Genomic DNA, 14,968 nt, shown 5'->3' on the forward strand with positions numbered 1-14,968 from the left:
CTCCGTCCCTTGCCGATGGCTTTCCGCTCGCAGCCACACGCGCGGTGACTCACGCTGTAAAAATATTCCCCGCGAACCTATAAACAGAAAATGCGCCTTGACTCACGCGCCCTGCGAGGGATCCGGGGCTGCAGCGCCGACACCCCGGCAAGGGACTGGGGCTCACCGGGCACCCCCACACCGGGAGGGACACCCCGACCCCACCCCCGCTCGGGGACGCTTTTTTGGGGAAGGAAAAGTCACCTTGGACTGGCCACGGGAGAGGGGAGGGGGCCGGGGATGCTCCTCGGGGGCTTCTGCCCCGAGTGACGCTGGGGCTGGAAGAGCCTCACAGCCCGGCTCACCCACACACGGGAACCCCCCAGGCACAGGAGGGACCCCCGGCAGCGGGGATGGATGGCCGGGATCGGGAATGATCCCCAGTGCCTGCTGAGAGCTGCCCAGCTCATCACAGCCCGGGCTGCTGGCAGGGGTTGGGGACAGGGCTCGGGGGCTCAGGGGCAGGGGCTCGGGGACACGAGGAGCCCCCCGGGCTCGCAGAGGGGCCTCGCAGCTGCGGGATTCCTCCCAGGTCACCGTCTGCCAGCGGGATGACTCAGGGGGGATTAGTGGGATTTGGCGGAGCAGGAACATCGGGGGACATGGCAGCCGTGGGCCCGACCTCGGCCATGTAGGGCCAGTCCTGCCCAGAGCCCCGGGGCAGGGAGGGCACAGGGGACACGGGGCCAGCCGGGGCCAAATGGCACCGGGACCACGACCCAGACCCTGCTCAGCCCCAAGCCAGTCCCTCAGACCATGGGGTGGAGGGAAGGGGGCACCACGGGGCTGGGGCTCTGCTGGGGTGGGCAAACCCATGAAGCCCCTATTTGCCCTCTGACCCAAAGCGGGTGTTTGTGTAGTTGTTTTTCAGGGATGCAGCATCCCAGGATGGTGACACCGGGGTGTGGAAATCCCAAATATTCTCTGATAGGGCATGTGGAGACCCTGAGTGGGGGAGAGCAGGGCTGAGGAGACTCACTGTGCTGAGATCTGGGACTGGAGACATCTGGGATGGAGGAGACCCAGACTGGAAAACTGGGATGCTGAGACAGGGATGCTGGAGACGTGGCATGTGAACACCAGAGATGTTGGAGACCCGGGATGTAAAGCCCCCAGACTGCTGGAGGTGGATTTGGAGAGCTGAGATGTGGGAGAGCCAGGTGTGGGATATCCAGGTGTGGGATATCCAGGTGTGGGATATCCCAGGCGGGGACACCCAGGGGGTCCAGGTCTGGGACATCGAGCCCAGGATGCTGAGCCAGGCTGTGAGACTTGGGGTGAGAACACCCGGGATGTGCAGCCCTGGGTGACAGACCCCGGTGCTGGGCAGGGCTCGGGGACCCTGCTGGCCCCCCTGGCCCCTCTGGCCCCGTCCCGGTGCTCCCAGCAGGATCGGCACAGCCGAGGCGCCGGGGCAGACACGCCACAAGCACAGGTTTCTTTCACCAGCTTTTATTCCGGCTGATTCTTCACATTTATTCAAGGCACTCAGTGGCAGGGCGAGTACAAAATCAACAGTAAAAAGGGGGTGGGTGTGAGGGGGCAGCTGGGGGCGGGGGGCAGCGGCGGCTTCTCCTCTTCCTCCTCCTCCGTCTCCTCCTCCTCCTCCTCGGTGCCGCCTACTTCTTGGCCGGCTCCTTGGCCTGGCTCTCCACGGTGACGGGGATGGTGATTTCGGCAGACTGGATGGCGGGTTTGGGCAGGGGGGCCTCCACCGTCAGCATTCCATCGGGAGACAGCGAGGAGCGCACGGCCGTGGCCTCCACACCAGGGGGAAGGCTGGGAGGGGAGAGGAAAGGGGAGGGGAGGTGAGGGCTGCAGCACCACCCCAGGGGATGCAATGCCCAGCCCCAAATTGCTGCCTCCCCCACTCCCAGTTTGGCTGAGCAGCATTCCCGGTTTGGCCAGTGCACTTTGCAGGGCGTGGGTGGGTGGGAAAACGCCCCCCAAAGACATCGAGGGGTGCATCAGGTGTGTCCCCTCCTCCCTGGCACTTACGTGTATTTTCGGGTGAAGCACCTGGAGATGAAGCCGTGTTCATCCTGCTTCTCCTCGTGTTTGCCTGGAAGGAAACAAAAACCTCTCAATGGTTGGAAGGGACTGGCTGGGTGGGACCTTCCTGCCCCACCCCAACGCTGGTGAGGGGCTGGTTCTGCCCGTCCTGGGGCTTCTGCCACAATATCAGCCTGGAGGGACTCTGTGCAGGGCCACTCCGGGTGCATCCCCCAGATTTAAGCAGAGGAAAGTGCAGTGCCAGGAGCTGGGGGTGCCAAAGGGGCCCCACAGTGTCCAGCTGGCCCCACAGCTTGGCAGGGCTGGAGATTGAGCAATCCCTTCTCCCTGAATTCATCTGGGAATTGCCCCCATTCCTTGCAGGCCCCCCCTCACCCAGCAGGAAGCACATCCTGGCCTCGTGCCACAGATCTGGGTTTTGTCACAGCATCCAGGCTGCTGTGGGGGCTGCAGGGCCCATGACACCCCACGTCACCCCCGGGGTCCCTCTGTGGCTCCCTGTGTCCCTCCAGAACAGCAGCAAGGGGTCAAGGTATGGGGTGGAGGGTCTCTGCACCTGAGTGCACCCCGAGACTGAGCTGTAATGCTGGGCCTTCCTCTGTGCCTCGATTTTCCCTTTCCCTTTTTCCTGTCCTCTCCTCCATCTCCTGCTTTTCCTTCCCCTTATTCCCACCCCTCATTCCACCCTTTTCCCGCCGCAGAGCCCCACCCCATCACCCACCGGTTATCTCCACGATGTTATCCTTGGTCTTCACCACCAGCTCCTCGGGGGCGAAGTGGTTGACGTCCAGGGTGACCTTCCAGCTGTCGGCGGTGTGGCGGATCTCGGAGACGCCGCTGCTCAGCTGCCGGCTCAGCGCCTGCCCGAGCGGCGCGGGCATCAGCGCGCTCTCCCGGGGCAGCAGGCGGAAATAGCCGGGCCAGGCGCTGCCGCTGGGCCACTTGTACCAGTCCTCGGGGATGTGCGGCATCCCGAAGGACTGGTCGAACAGGCGGCTGCCATGGTACCAGTCGCGGAAGGGGTCCCAGCTGGGGCTGCGCAGGAAGGTGAAGGGGACGCGGCGCTCGGCCATGGCGTGCGGGGCTGCGGGGGGCGGCCGCCGCCGCCTTTTGAAGAGGGCCCGGGGTTATTTTTAGCCGGGCTGCTCAGCTGGCTATTAATGGAAATTGCGGCAGCCCCGGGGAAGGGACGAGAAGCTCGGCCGGGCTTGGGGCGGCCGCACGCAGCCGCAGTGGGGGGGTGGGAGTGCAGCTCCGGGCCCCCCTGCCAAGGAATTGTCCGTCCTCCTTTCATCGGGGGAGGCTCGGCCTGCTTGGGAGTGATGGATGGCCCTTGGAGCGGCTCCCGGCCTCTCCCGCCCGCCTGCCCGGAAAACAATCCCCGGGACGCGGCTGAGAAGGGGCTGGGGCCGGGCCAGCGCCCCGGGAGCGGCCCCGTGAGTCAGTGCAGGAGGCCCGGGGTTTCCCCAGCTCCTGCTCACCCAACAGCCAGAAGGCTCCAGAGCCCCTGGGTCCTGCTCACCCAACAGCCAGAAGTTTCCATGGCCCCCCACCCTCTGGCACTGCAGTGGCTCCAGGGCTCACTCAGCACCGTGGTAGGAAGCCCCAGCACCCAGCTGGGCTGTTCCTGTCCCCAGGAGTGGGGTCCCTGAGGCCCTGGGGGTTGGTGAGGGTCTGGGGGCCAATGGAACTCGTGGGGGTTGGTGGGGGCTTGCAGGAGCTGATGGGGGCCAGTGGGGGCTGGCTGTGATAGTGGGGTTGGGGGGGCTCCGGTGGGGCAGAGGGACTGCAGGGCTGGAAGGGGATCCTCCCATCCAAGTCTCTCCACACCCCTGGCACGCGGGAAGGGATTCCCATGCGGGGCCAGAGCCCAGCTCGCACGCTGGGGAAGGGCTGTGCCAGCCCAGCAGCTCTCAGCCCATCCCCTCAGCCCCAGATGTGCCCTGGAGAAGGAGGGAGGCGGGTGGAGCTGAGCCCTGACACACTCAGTGCACGCATTAGTGACCTCCAGGAGTGTGGGGGGATGCTGCAGCAGGAAATGTGGGGGTGATAATGGGGCTGGGGGGCTCTAGGGGGGGGAGGGACGGGAGAGATGCAGGCAGGGATGCAAGGAGGGATGCAGGAAATGGAGGGGATGCAGGAAGGGATGCTGGGAGGGAGGGAGGGGTCAGGGGAGGGATGCGGGGAGGAATGGAAGGGTGGCAGGTGGGAATGCAGGAAGGGCTGCGGGGAAATGGGAGCGATACAGGCAGGAACGCAGGAAGGAGCAGGGAAGGATGGGAGGGAGCAGGAGAGGGATGGAGGAGGTATGGAATGGTTGGGAGAGTTGCAGGCAGATGGGAGGGATGCCGGGATGGGGGGGAGAGGGGAGGGATGCAGGGATGCAGGGAGGGATGCGGGGATGCGGGGATGCAGGGAGGGGTGCAGGCAGGCGGATGGGAGCTGGCAGGCAAAGGGGAGAGCCGCAGGGAAGGATGCAGGGAGCCAGGGAGGATGCAGAGGGTTCCCACAGACACAGCAGGACCCTGGGTGGGATCAGACACAAAACTCCCGGTGCTGCTCCACATGGAGCCAGAGGGAAGAGCAGGATGGAGCCGCAGGGAGCCGGATGGAAGGAGCGGGATAACCCTGCCGTGCTCCTGGCAGGAAGAAAGCTCTCGGTGCCCAGCAGAGTAATTTACAATATATACTGTATATTTATTATAATTGCACCAGCTCACGGCATCTACAGCTGTACTCACAACCCAGAGAGAGAGCGCACGCGCGACAGGAAAATACTGAAGTATTTCTACAGAGTATTTGTTCCAGTTGGCTCCCTCCGCGGCAGGAGACAGAGGCTGTAAAAGAGGAAGACTGGAATTTTTCCCTGATGTGCTGGCTGGTCCGCGGCGCCGCTGCAGTCGGGGCTCGGGATTTTGGGAGCCGCGGGGGCTGCAGGGCTGGGGCTGCAGGGAAACCCCCGCTGCTGGCTCGGCTTGGGGTGCTGGCAGGGGGTTCCCCCGTGTCCCAGCAGGGTGGGGGCTCCAGCGGCCGCTCTGAGCTTCCCGTGGGGCCGGGGGGGACGGGGGCTGTGGGGCAGCAGCTGGAATTGCTGGGATGGTTTTTGGAGCGCGTGGCTCAGGGTTTGTGGGATGCTGGGGGAACTGGCGTCCTCCACCTCCCCAGGCTCCGGGAGAGCAGAACCCTTTGTCTCCTCCTCCTCCATCCAGAGCTGCCACCCTGCCCGGGGCTGGCACGTGGGGACAAGCTGCACCATGGAGTGCCACGAGTGTGTCCCCTCCTTACCCCATTTCTAACCCCTCTGCTTGTTCAGGTGTCTGTCCAGCGGGTGCTGGGACACCCGGGGGCTGGCACCCATCACTGCCCAGCTCCTGGGATTTTGCTCCACGGGCTGGTGCCTCCTCAGCCTCTGGCTGAGCCGGGACATGCCAGCTTTGGGAGGCTGACCCTGGAGTGCCCCTTCGCTCCCCTCTCTGTCCTCCCGGGTGCTTTGGTTCACCAGGCCACGCCTAAGGAGGCTGAGCTCCGGAGGAGCCTCCCGATCCCGGCTGGCTGGAAAGCAGAGCCAAAGCCCGGCTCTCCATGCAGGGCCAGCGGGTTAATCCGGGCAGCTGCTCTCCCACCCAGGGAGGCTCATCCCATTGTCCTGCTCCAGCCACCCGGAAACCGCGGGGCCACCAACCCCCCCGGGGGCCACACTGTCCTCAGCGCCTGGGGGGCTTTTTTTTTTTGGGAAATCAGCAAAACCCTGCAAAGGCCGGGCGGCGGGCCAAGCCCGGGACCCTCCTGCCTCTCTCTTCCCATAATTCAGTTTAAAAAGCAGCCACTTTTCCCCAGAGCAGGAGGGGACGGGGGGCTGCGAGCCCAGAGGTGGGACAGGCCAGGGGATGGCTGGGTGCACCCCCTGCCCAGCCCGGGCCCTGCAGCTCCCTCCTCCCGGGGTGCCCCCCAGACTGGCTGGGTGGGAGGGTGCCAGGGCCCTGAGCTGGCACAAGCAGCGTTTTTCCCTGGATCTCCTCACTTGGGAAGAGAATTACAGGTGCTGCCGGCTTTGTTCATCCATGGCTCGGCGTGTGCTCAGGTCTGGGGGGACCCCAAAATGTTTTGCAGAGCCCCTGTGCCCCATGACACCCTGGGGACAACTTCCCTGGGCAAACAGGGCCTTGCTCACCTCTGGCTGGCATCACACCCTCCAGCTGAGCCTGCCCCCCTGCCCACCTCCCCGGGATGCTCTTGTGCTAAAAAACAGTCAAACAAAACCAAAAAAAAGCACAGGGGGACCCCAGGGGTGTCCCCAGCCACCCCCATCCACCGGCCCAAGGTCTCTGCAGAGCATTTGTTCCCTCGCTCTGTGCTCGCCCGCCCCGCCCCGCCCCACCCCGGCACTCGCAGAAACAAGAGATCCTCCCCTTCCCCATCCCGACCCCAAAACACCCCGGAGCGGGGGAACCACCCCCTCCCGGCCGTTCCAAGGACCCATTTGAGTTCCCGTCCGTGCTTTCCCCCGCTGCCGGCTCCGTCCTTAGCATCCCCCGGCTCCTTCCCACCGCTGGTCGCGTCCCTCGAGGGGCGCAGGTGGCACGGAGGGGGCAGAGCTGGGCTCTCGGGGCTCTCGGCGCTCAGAAGCCGGCGCTCTCCGAGCTGCTGCGGCTGTTGTAGCTGGGGCTGCGGCTGGGGCTGCGGGAGCGGCTGGGGGGGCTGCGAGTCCGGCTGCGGGAGCGGCTGGAGCTGGAGCTGGCGTAGCTGCGGCTGCGGCTCCGGCTGTACGAGTAGGTGCTCAGCGAGCTGGAGGACGAGGGGCTGGGCCGGTAGTAGGGGATGGGGCGCTTGCGGGCGCTGCAAATGGAAAAGGGAAACTGAGTCAGGCCCCCCGCGGCCGCTGGGGAAGCGTGGCCAAGCGTTCGGCCAGGGCAGCCGAGCGGCCCAGCGGCCTCAGGGCTCAGACCCGCTGCGGGGTGCCAGGGTGCGGCATCACCTCCCCTTCCATCCTTCCATCCTTCCATCCCTCTCCTCCTCCCCTGCCCCCTCCCCCGGGGTGTTAGTCCTGGATTAGGCAGCGTCGAGGGCAGAAAGTGAGCGGGTTAATGTGGCTTTTGTGTTTCCCAGACACCAAAGATTGAAAGCTGCTGAAAAAGAGACGTTTGGGATTAGCGGGAGGCGAGCTGCAGCCCGCTGGCGCCTGAGGATGAGGAGGGACAGAGGGGTGGGGGACACAGGGGGCAGCGACACGGGGAGTCGGCCCCTTGTCCCTTCTCCCAGCCTGGTGTTAGTGGGACCAGAGAGCAGCTGGGTGCTGAGGGCATCCTGAGGTGTGAGGAGGCACAGAGGGGTCCAGGAGGAAGAGGAGGAGGAGGAAGAGGAGGAGGAGGAAGGGGGAAGGTTACCCTGGGAGCCAGGCTGGCGGCGATGCTCTCCGGGAGGGACCTTGGGATGAAATGGAAAAGGAGAAGTTGGCATCACTGAGGTAGGACCACATGGTGGAGGGGCGTGATGGGAGCTGGGGACAGGGCAGGCGGGCAGAGAAGAGCCCTGGGGCTTCTGGCTGGGCTGTGGGGCAGGCAGGGAGGGCTGGGGGTTTCCCTGGCTGCCCCCTCCCCACAGCATCCTGTACACCTCACAGAAATGGCTCTGCTCCTCCTGAACCCCGAGCAGAGCAGGGTCTGCCACCCCCATCCCCCCCAAGGATGGTGATGGGGCTGAGGTGAACAGTCCCCACAGGGACCTTGGTCTGTGTTCTCCAGCCGTGCCCTGCCACCTCTCTGGGGACATCCTGGGAAAACCTGGATGGAGCAGGAGGGATGGCAAACCAGACAGTGGCACCTGGGCTGGGCTGGGAGCAGCTTTCCCAGCCCATTCTCTTTCCAGGGCATCCAAGGAGAACTGTGGCTCTAACCCGTGGGTTCTGCAGTGTTCCTCCTGTCCTCCCTCCTGTCCTCCCTCCTGACAGCTCCAGTCCTGCCCAGGCAAAACAAAATCCCTCCCCCAGGGAGGCAGATTTCTGAAAATCCAGCCCCCCCCCGATCACCCAGCTGATAGTGGGAGAGACAAATAGGTCAGGAAGGAGGTAATCTCGGCTCGGCACGGCCCCGCCGCCACTGCTGCATCTTAACGAGGTGCTACATATGCACACAGTGTTTTGTCTGGCACGAAATATTGCCTGTCTTACAGCTCAGGATCCTCAGGCAATAGGATCCCGAGGAGGAGAAACCAGCTTTTGGAGGGCAGGAGAGACGTGATTGCGGACGTGCGCATTGCCGGGATATGCACAGCGGATTAAAATTAATTCCTGTTTTCATGCCTCGAAATAGGAAGAGATCAGAAGGTCACAGCATTGGAGGCAGGCTGGGTACCCATCTGTCTGGGCCAGCTGATCCACCCAGTCATCCTCACAGTATCTGTGCATCCACAGAGCTGCTGTTGTCCATCCGTCTGTCCATCCATCCATCCATCACCCAGGTGCCCTTTGTGGTCAGCTGGCAGAGCCCAGCCCCGGGCCGTGCCAGTGGCCGTGGCAGAGCCTTTGCCACCTGCCAGGACGCACCTGGTGATCCTCCTGGGCTCCATGAAGCTCGGGGAGTCGCGTCTCCTCTTCCTGATGGGGGAGTAGCTCCTGGAGCGGCGCCGGGGGCGGGCGGGATCGGGATCACCGTGACGTGTTCGGGGCTCGTTGTCCTTCTCTCTACAGCCCGGGAGGAGGAGGAGGACGGTCAGGGAGCGGGCTGGGGTCCCGTGTGGGACGCAGGGACACCCAGTGGCCGCAGTTCCCTGCACGGATGACACTCCCACACTGGTTTCCAGTGTGACCAGCAATGACGTGCGGCCCCTCCCCGAGTCCCGGGGCGGCCGGGGCCACCCTGAGCCGCGATGCCCTCTCCTCCGAGCCCACCCGCGGTGTCCCCGTGTCCCTGTCCCCTCGGGCCTGACCTGCTGGCTGGCTTTTTCGGCGAGGGCGAGCGGGAGCGGCTGCGTCCTGTTCTCTTCTCCCGGGAGCGGGAGCGGGACTTGGAGAGGGAGCCGCTGGAGCTCCAGGAGCTGCTGCGCTGGCCCGGGCTGGGCGACGGGCTCTTCCTGCGCTCCGAGGCGTGCCGGGAGTGCTTGGCCGACGACTCCGAGCTGCTGTTGGGCCGGCCCCGGTGGTGCCGCTCCTTCACCCTGCGAAGGCAGATGCCAGCGCCGCCTCGCACCCCGTCCTGGCTGGCAGGGTGTCCCCACAGCAGCCAGGGACCCCAGGTTCCCATAAGGAACACCTCCATGACACCAGTTTTTGACTGGGCTGCATCCCTGACTGTGAAGCACGGGGTTTTCATTTGCTTGGCATCCCGCATCCTGCGGGGGGCTGTGATCCCTGCTGCCATCCCGGCCCTGCCGTTCGCAGTGGGATAATCCCTCTCAGGGACGGCCCTTCCCACGGTGTGCTACCATTGACCCACTGTGGCTCTTCCCTATCCCCAAGCCCATCCCTTCCCTATCACCATCCCTGGGTCTGTCCCCATCCCCGTTCCCATCTCCACCTCGCCCTCACTGCCACTCCCATTCCCGTCCCTTTCCACCCCTATTCCCACTCCCACACCTTGAGCATCCCAACCCAGCCCCGCTGCCCAGCTCAGCCCCCAGGGCTTTGCCTGGACGCATTTAAGGGAGCCGCACCCCAAAGAGCCGAGCCCAGCTCCCCCAGACCCCCATCCCCGGGACTCCCTTACTTCTTGCCGTGCGCGCCGTGGTTCCTGTCGGGGCCGGCGGGCGGGTGGTAGGGCTGGGAGCCGGCCGAGCCCTCCGAGTCGCTGCTGTAGCCGGCGGGGCTGAGCGGCGGCGGCGGCTCCCGGGGCGCCGCGGGCCGCCCCTTGCTGGGGCCGCGGTGCCGGGAGGGCGGCGAGGCGCTGCGGGAGCGGTGCCGGTGGCCGTGCTTGGCCCGCTCGGGCGTGGGCGAGCGGGGGCTGCGGGCGCCGTGTCGAGCCCCCCGGCAGCGGGGGGACGGCGGCTCCGTCCTGCCGTGAGCCCGCGGAGAGGGCGACGCCGAGGCCGGCCTCTGGCAGGGGGGGAGAGAGAGAGAGAAAAGGAGGGAGAGGAGGAAGGGGAGGAAGAAGACAAGAAAGAAGGAGAAAGGGGATTTTAGCGGGGGGCGCCGGGCCGGGGGCGCAGATCACAACGTCAATGCACATCGCATAAGGCAGGCTACACAGACGCTACTCTGCACCTTCCTCTCGCCCTCAACAACGTGGGTCATGCAAACCTCCGCATGCAAAACGCCAAAAAAATAGAACTCAACTTAAATCGTAATAAAAACCCAAAGGAAGGGGTGGGATGGGAGGAAAGGAAATAAATCCAAGAAAGCCCCAAGTCGTCGGGGAGGGAGAGCTTGAAGGGAAAGAAACAAACACACCTCCCCCCCCACCCCAAAAAACACCTGGAGAGGGGATAAAGCAAACCCTGGTGCCCGCCCGCCCCGACCAAGAAAGGGGAAGGGAAAAGGGGGATAAAACCCAAACGAAGGAAGGAAAATGGGGGGAAAATAATAATAATAATAAAGAAAAGATGAGATAAGGGAAGGTGGGGCGGTGGGGGAGACTAAATCAGACTGAGCCGAGGGGAAAGGGTCGAACCAAAGAGGGCTGGAGGTGATGGGGTCTGCTCACACAGAGGCATGCACATATATAGAGATATATGTTCTGATACGTGTAGTTTTTATCAATAGTACGGCTTTTGGCTTAAAACAAATCCAGAAACGAGGAAAAAACGGCACAGAGCGACAATGGAGGGCAAGGCGGGGGGGGAGGGGGGCGAGAAGGCGTAAAAGAAACCAACAAAAAAGAAAGAAGAAAAACCATCCAAATCAAATCAAATTTTTTTTTAAAATAATAAAAATAAATAAATAAAAAACAAAGCAAAACTTCACAAATGTCCTCGTTACTGAGATAAACGAATGTCTCTGAGCTCTTCCTGGGACACGCATTGAGCTGTTAGCTGTGACTCTGCAGGGAACTGCTAAGTCCTCATCAGCACTCAACACAGACTTTGCTTTCTGCTTCCTTTTTTTTATTTTTTCCATTATATGCTTTTTTTTTTTTTAAGTCCCTCTTGGTTAACATCCACTTACCAAAAAAGTGGCATTTCCTCCTTTAGTAGGTAAGGTATGAAGAGAAGGGAAAAGCGGGGCAATATAAGTGCATCATTAGATTCACAAAAATGCAAGAGAGAAAGAAAGAGCGAGAGAAGGAGGAGAGACAGAGACAGAGCCAGAGAGAGGAGAAATAAAACAAACCAACTCGCTTCTCCTACGGGGAGGGGAAACCTTGGGCCACCACCGTGGCCAAGCTCTGAGCACTGAGACCTCAAAGGATTTTGCCCAGCCCTGAGGCTCCCAAATATCTCAGCTCCTCTGAGCCACAAACGCTGCCTCGTGTTCCCCCCCTCTTTACAAACACCAAAAAGATGGGAGGAAACAGCTCCTGCAACACCAGGCCTGCCCAAGCTGGCAAAGCCCAGCTCGGGGGGCTTTGGGGTCTCCTTGCCCCAGGCACAGCCCAGGGCCAGGTCCCTGAGAGTCCCTGGAAGGGGGAATCCTGCTGGGGCATCGCTGAGTCCAGCCGAGGGGATCAGAGGGGTTCAGGGATATTGGGCTGGTGCCAGGATTGTGCCACCACGCCCAGGGCTGCTGACCCCAGTTCCTCACCATCCCCTTGCCCCAAATACACCAGGGAATGGTCAGTGGATCCTTGAGACTGAGGTTCTCTCCACCCATCCCACTGTGTTCTCAGCACCACTTTTCTCCCCCCAGACAAGAAGGGGGCAGGGTGAAGGGCTGGGATTCTGGGGACCACCACAAAGATGCTGCAAAAGGGACACAAAGCTTCCATGCTCCTGAGCATCCCAGACTGCTCCACACCCCACCACCTCCTCGTCCCCATGGAAAAGCCAATCCCCCCAGCCACAGAGCAGCAAGCTGCAGCCAAAATGGGGGGATTTGGGGGTTTTATTAGAAACCAGTTGCTGTTGCAATGGCTGCAGCGAGGGGGAGGCTGGCAGTGATGATCAGCCCTGCCAAGCTGCCCCAGAAAGGGGGATCAGGGGGTCCATGCCCAGCCCCGCATCCCAGGAGAGGAACATCAAAGCAGAGAAGATGATGAAGAAGAAGAAGAGGATGATGTAGAGATAAAGAGAGGGGTTCCTCTCTGCCAGGGTGGCATTTTGGCCCTGGCTGGCCCTGCCGTGGGCTCGGGCTGTGGGATGCAGGGTTCCCACCCAGACCCTGGAGTCTCCTGCCCTGGCATGCAGGAAGGCAGCAAAGGTAAAAGCATCCCGAACAAACCCAAATTGCCAAAGACTCAGCCTAAGAGGGAAAACACACACTGGGCACTTGTGGGGATGGGACAGCCAGGGCAGGGAGCTGCCACCTGCCCCTCCAGGCTGGGATGTCCTGGACCTGCCCCTCTCCACGCAGGAAGATTTAAACCTTTCCTTTCCTTAAGCCTCCCTCAGTATTTTCCCTGAGCTGTGTTTTTGTCCCCCTGAAGAGGGGCTGAACCCACACATCTCCCCAGATTTTTCATTTCTTGCCCAGTCCAGCCACCCCAAAACCCCCTGTGCCCACTTCTACCCTTGGCCACTGCCCCTGTTTGTCCCTAAATATATTCACCTTCGTTACCCAGCCACTAATGGGGGACTGAAAGGGAACAGCCGTGCTCGGCCCCTGAATGGAAACCAACACAAATTCAGAGGGCTGAAAGACACAGAAATGCATTCTACCGACAGCACGAGGAGACGGGGAAGAGAAAAGGGGGGAAGAAAGAAAAAAATATTACGTGGACAGGGCAAAAAAATATTAAAAAAAAAAAAGAACGTAAGAGAAGAGCATGGCTTTGCACCTAACTGGGGAAAACCATACAAATAAAAAAATATATATATAGCCACCAAAAAGAGACAAAATGAGAGACAGAGAAGGGGAGTGAGAAAGAAAGAGAAAGAAAGTCAGAAAGAAAGAGAAAATAACATTAAATCAAGCTACGGTGCTTTTCAACAGGCTCATCTGCAGAAGTGAACGTGCAGAGGTGGACAAAATACCTACCTTCGGAATTGGCAGTGACAGGAATGCAATAATAAAAAAAGAAAACAATAATCTCCACATTTGGAGGGCAGAATGGGAAAAAGACAAGGACTCTTTAGTATGGCGATCCAGACCCCTCGGCTAATCCCGTTTGCTTTGCTTAGAATATTTTAAATTATTTTTAAAATTGGTCTCTTTAGCTTCTAATTTTTATTCTCTTTTTAAAAATGTTTTGTTTGTTTATTGTTTTAATTGGAAGGCTGCGGCCGGCCGCCGAGCGGGGGCCGCGGGGGGGTGGCTGGCTGGTGGCTGTAACCCGATCAGGCTGCGGTTCACTCTTCAAAAGTCACTGTAACATGGCAAAGTCCCGGACAACATGCAGGGAAGGCGATGGATGGAGGTGGGACACGGCGAGGGACGGCGGGTGGTGCTGGCCCAAAGAAAACCGGAGAAAGAGAGGGGCTGGAGGGTGCGTGTGGGCGAGGAGGAGGAGGAGAGACCCAGGAGGAAGGCGGGGAAGGCAGCAGGGATGGATGGAGACAGGACTGGGTATTTAAAAGGGAAGGCAACGCGCAGTGCCCCGTGGTCCGGCGGCTCTGGGGGTGCGGGGTGGGCACGGCTCACCCGGCCGAGCCCGGAGCTTTTGGGGGGTCTGCGGGAGGCGGGGAGGGGCTGGGTGCTCATCCTCTGGGATGCAGAATGCGGGACAGCCCCGCACCCAGCGGCCTCATCCTGCAGCGGGGAGGAAAAGCTCGCCACGGCAGCAGGATCCAGCCCAGGACACCGGGCAGATGCCAATTTGAGGAGGAAAAGGGCAATTCGCTCCTTTGTAGTGTAGAGCTGCTGGGTTCTCTTCCCTTTTAAATTCCTTGTTCAAAATATAGAAAATGGAAATACAATGTTCAGCGGCCGTAAATATTTAGAAAACACATCGGGTTTTTGGTTTTGTTTTGTTGTTTTTTTTTCTTCTCCACATTAACACACACAAAAGCAAAAAATTCTAGAACAACACGACGACGACGGGGTGGGGGGAAAATAAAAATAAGAGAAATATATATCGTTTGCATTTCTGTACATCACAAGGGAAAAGAAAATAAATAATGAGAAAGGAAACTAAAACAAGGGGGCGGGGAAAAAAGCACGTTTCATTGCCCTTCCCTCCCCCTCGTCCCTGCTTCTGCTGAGCAAGAAATGGAAGTGTATATTACCGTTTGGGTTTTTTTCAAATGGGAGGCTAAAGAAAAACACAGATGGGATTAAAAAGAAAAAAAAATAAAAAATAGAAACCAGAGAGAGAAAGAAAGAGAGAGAGAGAGAGAAAGAGAGAAAGTTGTTGGAGAAAAGTCCCGCTGGTGCCGGGGAGCCAGGGGAGCTCGGCGGCCTGGGCGATGCTGGGCTGGGCGGGGCGGGAGCGGGGCCGGCCGGGGCCCCCGAACCCCCCCGCGCCCCCGCCGAACCACAGCAAAGAAGAAAGCAGAGAGGTGCCCCGAGAGGCGGGCAGGGTGCTGGGTGCTGCTGGGGGTGCTGGGCTGGGGAGGGCCAAGGGGATGTGGGGTCAGGGGCTCCCGGCCCCGTTTCCCGGGGTGCCCCTGGCCCTGCAGGTGTTGGGGTGTCAGCGGTGGGTGCTGCCAGCCCAGGAGCTCAGCTGTGGGAATAAAGTTCCCTGGGGCAGGTGGGGACCTGCGTGGGCTCCATTGGTGGAGTCCTGCAGCGCCCTGCCTTGGCTCAGCCCTGCCTCCAGCCCCCCTCCGCCAAAGCAGGCTCCTCACCAGCCCAGCACTGGTTAAACTGGGGCTGGACCCCTGGGCTTTGCCCCACTCCTCAAGGTTTCACCAAGATTTTCACCTCGGGATGCTGAGGCAGAGCTGGGGATGC

At 61.1% G+C, this 14,968-nt stretch overlaps 2 protein-coding genes across 3 annotated transcripts in view; both read right to left on the reverse strand.

Annotated features, from left to right (window-relative positions):
- Nucleotides 1-1,475: 1,475 nt before the first annotated feature.
- Nucleotides 1,476-3,221, reverse strand: HSPB1 (heat shock protein family B (small) member 1). Its single transcript, XM_039720967.1, has 3 exons — nt 2,774-3,221; nt 2,038-2,101; nt 1,476-1,818 (listed from the first exon to the last, which is right to left on the reverse strand). Exons 1-3 carry the CDS (start codon nt 3,123-3,125, stop codon nt 1,659-1,661), a joined length of 576 nt encoding a protein of 191 aa, XP_039576901.1. The 5' UTR covers nt 3,126-3,221; the 3' UTR covers nt 1,476-1,658.
- Nucleotides 3,222-4,767: 1,546 nt separating this feature from the next.
- The window catches only part of SRRM3 (serine/arginine repetitive matrix 3), a 28,773-nt gene continuing 18,572 nt past the window's right edge, over nt 4,768-14,968 (reverse strand). Inside the window, exons 11-14 of one of the 2 annotated variants that reach the window (XM_039720962.1) lie at nt 9,753-10,078; nt 8,977-9,204; nt 8,594-8,731; nt 4,768-6,888 (exon numbers count right to left, since the gene is read on the reverse strand). In XM_039720962.1, coding sequence (XP_039576896.1) covers nt 6,672-6,888; nt 8,594-8,731; nt 8,977-9,204; nt 9,753-10,078 — 909 coding nt within the window. In that variant the 3' untranslated portion in view covers nt 4,768-6,671. The remainder of the gene's footprint in view (nt 6,889-8,593; nt 8,732-8,976; nt 9,205-9,752; nt 10,079-14,968) is intronic. The other variant, XM_039720960.1, reaches the window with a different exon arrangement.

This window comes from Passer montanus, unplaced genomic scaffold (assembly GCF_014805655.1).
Source record: "Passer montanus isolate IOZ18808 unplaced genomic scaffold, ASM1480565v1 scaffold44, whole genome shotgun sequence".
Taxonomy (NCBI): domain Eukaryota; kingdom Metazoa; phylum Chordata; class Aves; order Passeriformes; family Passeridae; genus Passer; species Passer montanus.

Coding starts and splice junctions, on each gene's coding strand:
- HSPB1 (XM_039720967.1), bottom strand. CDS start 3,125: ATGGCCGAGCGCCGCGTCCCCTTCACCTTCCTGCGCAGCCCCAGCTGG. Junction 2,102..2,773: donor TAACATCGTGGAGATAACCG/GTGGGTGATGGG, acceptor GTTTCCTTCCAG/GCAAACACGAGGAGAAGCAG. Junction 1,819..2,037: donor TGCTTCACCCGAAAATACAC/GTAAGTGCCAGG, acceptor CTCCCCTCCCAG/CCTTCCCCCTGGTGTGGAGG.